The sequence below is a fragment of the Apostichopus japonicus genome, chromosome 18, assembly GCF_037975245.1.
Source record: "Apostichopus japonicus isolate 1M-3 chromosome 18, ASM3797524v1, whole genome shotgun sequence".
NCBI lineage: Eukaryota > Metazoa > Echinodermata > Holothuroidea > Aspidochirotida > Stichopodidae > Apostichopus > Apostichopus japonicus.
In genome coordinates this window covers 5,753,587-5,764,236 of record NC_092578.1, presented here as the reverse complement: position 1 = coordinate 5,764,236, position 10,650 = coordinate 5,753,587, and the positions used below count along the sequence as shown (strand labels likewise).

Sequence of the window (10,650 nt, the reverse complement as noted above, 5' to 3'; positions counted from 1 at the left end):
GAACAACAACCACAGTATCAAAGACAGTCAAAGCAATCAAAATCGATCGACATGGATTGTTTCGAATCACTGTACCATCGAATATCTAGTGAATGTATGCACTGAACAAGGACTAGCTTTACTCGAAATCTCTTCGAAAATCTAAAATGCAACTGTATAAGCGATAAACTGAGTTTATCGATAAAACAGGGATTATCGATAAACTTAGTTTATCGAGCGAAAAACATAGTTCCCATTTGATAAAGTCGGTTTATCGCCGATAATCTTAGTTTATCGAGGTAACCCTGCTTTTCACTTGATAAACTGAGTTAATCGCGAAAAAATACGGTTATCCAGTTGATAAACTCAGTTTATCGATCGAAAAACAGAGTTTAACGGCGATAAACTCGGTTTATCGAATTATTGCACATATGGCTTGCCATGTACGTGCTACGACAACTCGAACATGTCATCTGCCTATGTTTTCATAAAGAAATCATCTGTAACACGATAAGGAGGGTCAGTTGGTTTCCCTAGCAACCCTAACAGGTTGGCACGATTGGAAATTAGATATCGACGAGGAAGACGGATGAAAGACATGTTTGATCGGAACCTAACTATACATGAAATAATGATGATATAATCAAATGATACGGTCTCTAATAAATATTTCCCTATGAAGATGGTTCTTGCGTTTTGTATACCAGCAGTCAAAGCAAGCTATTTCCCATATATCCTGCCTGTTTGGCTACCTGATATAAGTAGGTAAGTAGTTACGGTCAACCTTTGTAATCAAGACGTTATGTGCTAACACGCACACACACAAATTACCAGCTCATAGATTTCAGTTAATTTTCATTGGGAGTCAAATAAGGGCAAGTATCTTTTGTCAATTGTTTAGTCTCTTTTTATACTGCCTCCTCCAAAACACTAAAACACATATATTCATCTAATTTATGTATAGGAATGATTATCATAAGGGTTGAAGCCTTAAGGATATAGTTTTCACACCTTTGAGTACATTTGCTGTCAATATACTAAGACCATCAAGTATGTGTTTTACAACCAAGCCGAGAATAAATAATTAGCCTATATATAGTTTTGTGTTTGTTAAAAAGTGAAACAAACGAACATGGAAGATCAAGACTACCGCTTTTTAGCTTATAGCTACATTTGATAATAAGAACGACGTTCGGCTATGGTATCACCTATATCATGTGCCCAATAGACTAGTCGCAGGCAAATCGCCGGTATTTCACGTGAAGACGTTATAATATAACTATAATTATATAGGGATAGCGCAGGTTATGGAATGCGTATTGGACTTCACGTCAAGCTTCAAGGCACTTCTATTGAATCTTTGTAGAAACAAGATACTCATATCTATACAAGAAGCGTGAACTGATAAACGTAATGCACATATACAAAATCAACATGTATATAATGTGTTAACTGTGAAGCCCACAGAAAGATTCAAATCAAAGGCAACGACATCAATCTTAGGATAGGGATAGCAGTATCGTTTTGGTAATTTGTGTGTTGTTTTGTCTTGTTTTTCTTCTATTTTGTTGTTGCTGGAGAGCGGTTTTCTAAAAGATTTACTAAAAGATAACAAATGATAAGGACTATGACATGGCGACTAATTTATTGAAGAAATTAATTGGCGGCTTCAAGCTTTCTGTTTACATATTCGTGTTATCCACCTTTCTGTTTTACTGTGGATTACTGCCAGGGAAAGGAAATAATGAGACAACAATATTTATTCCGCAATCGTATGATTCCTCAAATCGAATATCACCTATGCTCAGATCACATGACGGCGACGTTAGTTACGTAGGAGAGTCAGGAAACGGTATGTATGTGATGTTGAATTTGTAAACTACTTAGTTTGGTCCGAGTACTTCGGAGTGGATGGATTTACCCGAAACTGGGGAATTGAAAAGGATAGTTATGTTGATCATTGAAAGAAGAACATCTACTATATATTCTTGCTGGTAAAAATTTGCATGCGATTTCCGCATTGCGTTTTCGAGATATCGTCACACAGGTTTGCTTCGAGTTAACTTGTGCTGCAAAATGTTCGAACGTCACGAGTCAAGTTTCTTCCTTTAGATTGTAAAATATTCTAAGCACTAAAGGCTATTCCACTGCAAACAATAGCAAACAAATATGCCTTCATATTAGTTCATGTAGCGTCATGAACATGTTCCTGTTCCTTTCTCTCTAGAACTCTTTCTACGTCCTCCGGCACACTCGACACATTTCCCCACCCCATATACTGGCCGTAACGAATTCTGACTAGGCCTACGAAGGGAATAGGCCTTTATAGCTTGGTATTAAAATAATGTGTAGTTCTAATGGGATCAGGTTGATGAGACAATTGTAATTATTGTAAACATATCTGGGCTGAAAAACCCCCGGAATCACAGCGATTTCTAAACAGAAAAATATAAAATATATGTTCCATGTTGGTGCATGGTTACACATGTCACTGTTTTCCTCGTGCATGTTTCACAGATACATACCATCAAGTACACCGGCACAAAACAACTTAAGCATGAATTGGCCTATTAGTTTCTTACAGAATAGTTCGTAATAAACCGATGGAAAATAGCCGAAAAGTCCACTTCCATTTTACCCTCTTGTAACACCACTACTAGAAATATTATGGTTACTCTCCAATATTCCTCTGGGCATAATTCTTCCCTCGACGTTACTGATTCAAAGTGGAGGCCGTATAGTGTAGGGGATAGAGTGTCCCCCACGTAAACATTATAGGCTTCAAGTTCAAATCCCCATTAGATTCTCTTGACTTACTCAAAACTGCTGTTTTACAAATGCTGTTTAGCGGACTTTCCCGTGCATGTGGTATTTCTGATTTGCAAAATGGGAAGTAGTTCTCTTGAATCATAAAGAAGTTCTTTAACTAGTGTAATGATGATTCCCGCTGTAGTGTGAGAAAGTAGTAGGATGCTAACGTAATGCTTCCTCACAGGGGCAGGGGGCGTTAACTGGCGTGGGGAACGTTACGTGTTGGTCACGTGATCATGAACTGGTGCGGCATGTGCACGCCTCGTAATTTTCTTCTGAGCACTCATTGAAAACGGATGGCTCGAAAATAGTCGATAATCTTCAATGGTCATCATGGGGCAGGGTTGAGGATTTCATTGAGGGGAAATACTAAAAAAAAGTAAACCAACCTTCTACATTTCCATTGGCCGGTTGATTCTTTTTATCTCTGGGTATTTACAGTTATTTAACGTTGCACAAATTGTCCATCTGCTTCTGCACGGTGGTGTTGACAAAGAACATACAAGAGTGGAAAAAAAAACAATTCGGTTATTTGGCTTCATGATAACGCTTATACAAACCAGACAGGAAAACTGCAGTGATGCTACATGATAATCTTATACGAATGTGACACACTAGGCTGTAGTGTATAGCCCGGGGTGAACAACATACTTCAATCTAAGTAGTATACAGCAAAAAGCGTTGAGATGTGACAGACAATCTTCACATTGACAGACATAAAGACTGACATGGAAACTATCCTTGTACTCAATGTGGTACACATACAAGCCGTACATTAACCGTTTTCTGGGCAGATTATGCCTCAAGAAACTTAACACGTTGAAGAATATGTATCTTCCCAACCGAAGCTTCTAGCTATAAGCTTGGTTTGAGTGTTAGAATAAAGCTGAAAGACAGATCTATTCAAAAGTACATTAAATTTTAAGAAGGGGGGGGGGGTGCTATTGATGTTTATTTCCCAACTTTTGGTACAAATTCTGTTTTCATTCCAAAAGTGTGAAAATTCTACATTTTGACCATTTCTTTTCAACAAAATCTAGGCTCCACTTAGAAACAGGCCAGCACCTTCAAAGTTCTAGAACAAGCCCAACACATAAAAAACTACCATGAAAAGATCAGGGCTATATAGGACATTTGAATTATCATCGTCAAAAACCTGTCCAAAAACCGAAAAAAAAGTTGAAAAACTCTTCATTGATTAAAAAAAAATCATATCACGCGCACCCTAAACCCCTTTTCAAAAATTTAACAAATATGTTCTTTACAGGCGTCATTACAAAAGTAAAGCAATGAATATCGGCATAGCGCCGCTAATCCCTTGATTTGGACAATGCAGGTACGGTGATGTTCTTGTATATAGTGTATTGTATAAACATGCATTGTTTATGTACTGTATATTAGGTAGGTCCCAGGGAAAGGGTGTATCTGCAGTTCTTGTGACAATCATTGTGTCTTGGTTATTCTTCAACCAATTTCCACAATTTAAGCCTCAAATGATAGGAAATATTTTAGATAATACTATTTTACACCAAAAACAAAATGCTTATTACTATTGGTAATTTGCATCTTTGCATACATAATTAGCCCACAAATAGTGAAACAAATCAGATATGAAAGGAACAATTATTACCCTTTCCATTGATATAAAGGTTCTTGTACAAAATATTCCTCGGAGTTGATGTAAATGAGTCTAACAAAAATTACTTTCTGCTGCTTACACACTGCAAGGCCAAAGGGTTAATTAAGCAGGCGCCGGGCGAATTTAATCCCCTGGTCCCCAATTTTTTTTTCGTCTGGTTTGCCTCTAAAACATTTAACTAGGCGACAGTTAATTTCGTAAACGGCGCCTGGTGTTTTTCTCAACGTTACTACATCCAAACCTGAATTTTATTTGGCACTGAATCTCGACAATTGCAAAATACGACGGAAAACTTCAACAACGGAAGCAAAGATATATTACCGATTATTCACCAATGATATCGTCCATTCCAATGTATTAAGCATGTACAAACAGTACGTTTCATTAGACAACTTTGTGCACAGGCATATATGCAGCGATGTAAGTTAGCGACATGCACACTTAAGTCCATGGAGATTTGGTCGAGACTTCTTGATTCATATCTACGGATGCTCTTAAGCTAATTTCCAATTGCCCAACAGTCTCCCATATTCTAATGAGGCGTAACGCACATATCTAGCAGGCTGGTCGGTGGGAGATACGGTAGATTATAAACAAGGTTTCCACACTTTGACCCCTGGTGACTCCAAAAATGACATTTGACCTCCACCAAAAACAATAAGCTTCTTATACTTAACGTATCACAACTACATACTAAATATGAGATTGGTCCAAGCTTCTCCTCTTGAGATATCGTGTTTACAAGGTTTGCAAATTGACCCCAGGTGACCCCAAATGACATTTGACCTCCACTAAAAAACAATAGGGATCTTGAACTCAATGTGTCACATCTACATACTGCATATGAGGTTGGTCCAAGCTTCTCTTCTTGAGATATCGTGTTTATAAGGTTTACACAATTTGACCCCAGGTGACCAAAAATGACCGTTGACCTCTTGAGATACCGTGTTTACAAGGCAGGGCGTGTTACACATACACACACACACACGCACACGCACACTCATCCGCCTGCATTACTACAACGGTTACGATTCTCATCGAAATGAAAAACGTCAATAGCGCCATTATACTGTTGAATATCATACAAAAGAAAGCCACTTCATTCTTCAATGTTTATCCATATTTCATTGTAATGAACGGAATTAATTGCTTAAGTTCAGCTTCTGAAATTAAGGTAAATGTAAACAAGTCAACTCGTCACTTTCAAGGTCATCAGTATTGACACCAAATTTGAGCATCTTAAAAACTGCTAAAGGGTTCAAGATTTCCTTCCTGGTGGTTCTGTATCAGTTATATTATTGACATTGATATTGATATTGGCATTGAGGGTTTGAATTGAGACAATTGAATGCTTCAGTGAGGAACAATATTTTGAGGGTCTTAGTGAAAGCTTGATCTGTTGATGAAGTTGGAGCATGCTTGGCCATTATTTGAATTTTATCGCATTTAAGACCAATACTGATGACTGTAAGATGGCTGAACTTCACTGCTGCCGGCATCCACCTATGGGTAATTTTGTTTAGAGTCATTGATTATATCGGAATAACCGATATCACATTACATGTTTAATGCAAGTTTAACTTTTCTCTTATCAGATTTAAAAGTGATACCGCGTTCCGAACTATATGACGTCACAATGGGTTCAACCGGTCCTATTCTACATGACAGCCATTTGGTTAAGAAATCCAAGCAAAAAAGTAAATGTCGCGTGTATCCTAATACAAGTTCACTCAAGTTGAACGCACAAGTTGGTCAACTCTTTAGTTTGACTATTGAAATTGACAAAGATGTGCTGATCCAGAAAACAATATTGAGTGTTTTAGCAGTAGGAGAAAATCACATTTTCGCTGCAAATCATCTAAACTTTTCAGTCGATGGCTCCTTGATGACCTTCACGTATACACCCAAAGTTCCTGGTTTGTACAACCTCTTCGTAGAGGAGATCAATGCAAATGCTCAATTACAGATTCCAGGTAGTCCCTTTCGTCTTGTAGTGGAAGGTGATCCTGTTTACGCCGTTCAGCTCGGTAGAAATGCTGATAAGTTGCCCTCCTGTCAGACTATGCAGTTAACACGACCCTCTTGGCTCGATGGCGAATGGATAACTGGAAACATAGCAGGTCTCAAACGAGGAGTTTTACGTAGCGGATGGGTTTTTCAACCAGACTGGTGTAGTTTTGATATTTTTACCACAAAGGATCTCGCAATGGCGGCGGAAATGACCTCACCTAAAAAAATTGCCGTTTTGGGTTCCTCAATTGAACGAGGTATTTTCTTTTCTCTTGTCGACTTATTGCTCGCAAAAGAAGAAAAATATAATTTAACTAAATCAGATTTCAGGGAATGCTGGGGCCATGCACATGTAGAGGTTGGAAACTTAACGTTATTATATCAGGACTTTCGTATTGTAACTGTTGGAAACTTGAAGATGGGTGAAGATGGAAAAGCTGAGATAATCTGTCACGACGAAAAGATAGCGAAGTCAGGGGATTACGATTATTTCGATGATGGTATCCGATTTCTCAGCGAGTACCTCTTCGCGCAGTCTCATGATAAATGGCCTAACATTATCGTAATACCGATAAGGGAAACTAATCATTTGGAATTACTGCTAAAAGCAATTCCCCCGTCTTGGTCTGGAACTATTTATACTCTATATAATTTCGTCGTTATAAGAACCAACCTTTACACTAAGGATGGTCTTGCAAAGAGTTACAAATTGGCGAAGAATTTGTTATCTGTGGACAGTCGCATTCAGTTGATCGACGGATTTGGTTTAATATCAGCAATGAGACACAACACGCAGTCAGCTCCGCTCATAAAATCAGGGCACACTCATCGATGGTGCAACGAATTAAACGGTGAGATGACAGTCTGTGGAAATCCAACAGAAATGATAGCTCAGATGTTATTAGGAAAGGTAATAGCACCAGAAGGGAAGGACGCCTGGTTGAAGGCAATTACATCAAAACCGAAAATAATGTTTCCCAGACAACTTAAAATTTGTCAGGATTGTCCGGCATCTTTACTACCTTTTCATATTAAACCTATTCCAGATTTAACTTGTTATGTATCGGAAAGTGTTCGTGAAACATCTTCGGATAAACAAGAGGTTTGGGACGGTTCTTTGTGTCCAGCGGAATGCCTCAAGTTGAAACCTGTAGGTACAGAACAAACCCAATCCGGTTCCGTTAGTGTGAGGAGTTGTAACGTGAAACTTTTCTGAACTTACAATTTCAGCAGTTTCATTTTGACTGTTGGGAGTATTCCTCCTTGTCCATATACCCCTCTCAAAGAATTGACGATCAAGGATTCGCCGTCAGTGGAGGACTAGATACCTCAAAAAGCAATATACACAGAATGGAAGCTTTCAAAACTACGTGGGACACTTAAACACTGACAAACTGGGAGGCTGCTCCAGACCTGGCAACCCTACCCTCCAGGGATGATACTTTAAGCTACGAAAAGAAAAAGAAAAAAACTTCCCAGTGGCTGGACTGTTCCCTGGAAGAGAACTATTCTTCCGGAGTTCTACTCACGAGCCCTCTAGCCACCGGGTTCCTAAACAAGGGCCCCCTCCCTCTGTCAGAGCCGAAGTCTCCTCCCAGTTCAAAATATCTAGTTTATCTAGGGATAATTTGAAGTATTTTGGGGGCAGGTTTATTAATTATATATTTAAGAAGGAAATTTTGGATAAAGGGATCGATGAGAAGGGTGTTGTTTAGATCTTTTTCGCAGGCGATATCGATACAGGTTGTCGTTAGTTTATTTGATTCCTGGTGATGAATGAGGGTTAATTTCGTCTTCAATTTGATTAGTGCTAGTCGTAAGTCTGGGCTCTCTAGTAGTACTGTCCTCTCTTCTAAGCTTCCTCCTAGACTTGATAAGAGTTAGAGTATTATTAGTTAAGCGATAGTAGTTGTTGGTCGAACAAATTGGTTTGAGGAAGAACTTGTTAAGATAATATGATGGTCACTAAATCCTGTATCAGCAATAATAGAAGGTTACTTGCCTTGGTGGTTAGATAGCTGTTAGTAATCACATAGTCTAAAAGTTCCTGTCTGTCATTCCTAGGGTCGGTTCTGGTAGTAGTATTAGTGTTGATATTACGAAAGTGATAATATGAAAGTGATAATACGAAAGTGATAATACGTAAGTGATAATACGAAAGTCATACGAAAGTCAATAATGTTAAGAAGCTGTTTACCATATGTAAAACGTTTGGTACACCCAAAGTTCATTTGGGGTTCCTCTGAGGTCACTTATTACAATAGTATTCTTATCCATACATTTAGGAACGATTGGTTCATGGAGGGGAGAGCCAGGATGAATATAGTAAGCAATGATAGTGACATTGTGGGGCTTACAAGGAATAATAATTTCAAGAAAATTGGTAAATTGTGGAACTCAATGCTATTAATGTTAAGATGAAGGGTTTTCTCTTTTTTCTTTTTTTGTCATTACATATTTGATAATTCTTTAAATTGTATAATGTTATCTTATGTAACGTAAGTACAGTTACATGGTTTATTTGTGTGTGCAACCTTTGTTTTATTGCATGCATTGTTCATTTTTTTCTTTTCTTATTGTCTTTGTACGGGGGGGGGGGGGTCTGCCTCGTAAGAGCCTCGGCTTTCTCAGACCTCCTCCACTTGTCACATACATTTTCTTCTATTATTGTGTTATATATTTTGAATGTGGAAACAAATAAATGAAATGAAAAATGAAATGAAATGGAAATATTATTAACCATCAGATAATGGAGATAAACTTAAGATTTGAGGGGGAATGTTTTGTGTACTTCTTCTATCGTTATTTGAAGATTTAAGTGGGTGACTGCCGAGACAGTGGCATACCTTTCTTTTTTAAAAGTTTAGTTTGGCCTATTCGGAGACTCATGTTTTTTGTTCGACCACCAAGGCTAGTAGGTTGACTATCTCTGAAGAGGGAATGTTATTTTTAGTTTCTATGGTTGTAAGAGTAGCTATTTGGGGGTACGATTTTGGTTTGAGGGTTGGTCAATTTTAGGTGGAATAACGCTGAATTTTGTTTTTGCATAAACTGTATGATATGAACGCATGACAATGAATCTATCACCTTTGATAACAGCAACATGCAACCATGACAACGAAAGAAACTACCCGTTCAATGATACGTCAGTTTAGAGAAAACAGGAATTGTAATCCGGGGTGTACTGTTTGGAACCTTTCTAATATTTATAGTATATCTTGGTTCTTTTTTGACAGGAAAAATGACCAATGCTTAAAAAAAAAAACCCAAATAAGTAAGGCGTTTTCACACTTGTTAAACGTTTACCACTGACGCGTAACGGATTTTGATAACGTAATACCGGCTACTAGAATATATTTCTGTGTTTTGCACGTTCCTATGTACGTGTTATCCATACGAACGTATATCCTGATCCATCTATATCGTGTAAAATCCGCTCTAGGCAGAATCGCCCTTCCAACGGACCCATTGGAATCATTCTTATGTATAATTAATCGAGAAATTGAGCATTGTCAGATCGCTATACATGAACAAGAAGGCAATCATACTGTGTAACTCTGTGTTATAGAGTTGGTCAAAGGCACAATTTTTCTTTATTTATGTGATTGGCATTTTCTGTTTAGCCGAGAAAGAGGACAAATACTCATTTCGGGCGCTCACACAGCACGGAAAATTGTCTCGGCTGATTACAACCCTCTCATCTACCCCTGCCCATCCCCGTCCCCGTGACCTACTTAGTATGCCAACCATAACAGATCCTGCCACACGATTTGGTCTCAACTCACGTTTGTCCACCCAAATGATATGTTTACAATGCATTACAATTTTGTCTATAAAACTGTTAGAAAAAGAGAGTTTATACGGTAGAATACCGACAGCTAGGACGACGTAGTTTCACAGCGGTTTGTGAAGAACTTTGTGACGGTTTAACGGGTCAATGAAGCAGTGAATTCACGTCGTCATGCGGGTTAAATAACAACTCCTTTAATTGCAGTTTTCTTCTTTTATCTGGGATTAGGATTTCAATTATACTCATTACCCTATAATCGATAATACCACAATCGCCTTTATAGGCTAGTGATAAAGCAAACAGTCGATCGGTGGCTACTATGTAAAAAAAATCACCCATGGGCCCTGGACACGGAAAACCAAACAACCGACTGAGCCGCTCTCAACCCCAGTCTCCATGCATCGAGACTGTGACTGTGTGA

The 10,650-nt window shown here is 38.3% G+C and overlaps 1 protein-coding gene across 2 annotated transcripts; it reads left to right on the top strand.

Annotated features, from left to right (window-relative positions):
• Positions 1-535: 535 nt before the first annotated feature.
• On the top strand, positions 536-9,925 carry LOC139958388 (uncharacterized). 2 transcript variants are annotated; one of them, XM_071955437.1, is made up of 2 exons: positions 536-744; positions 6,025-9,925. In XM_071955437.1, the coding sequence occupies exon 2, from the start codon at positions 6,066-6,068 to the stop codon at positions 7,653-7,655; it is 1,590 nt and encodes a 529-aa protein (XP_071811538.1). In that variant the 5' UTR covers positions 536-744; positions 6,025-6,065; the 3' UTR covers positions 7,656-9,925. The 2 variants fall into 2 exon arrangements, with proteins under 2 accessions (XP_071811538.1, XP_071811537.1); XM_071955436.1 differs by lacking the exon at positions 536-744 and adding an exon at positions 1,440-1,831.
• Positions 9,926-10,650: the final 725 nt, after the last annotated feature.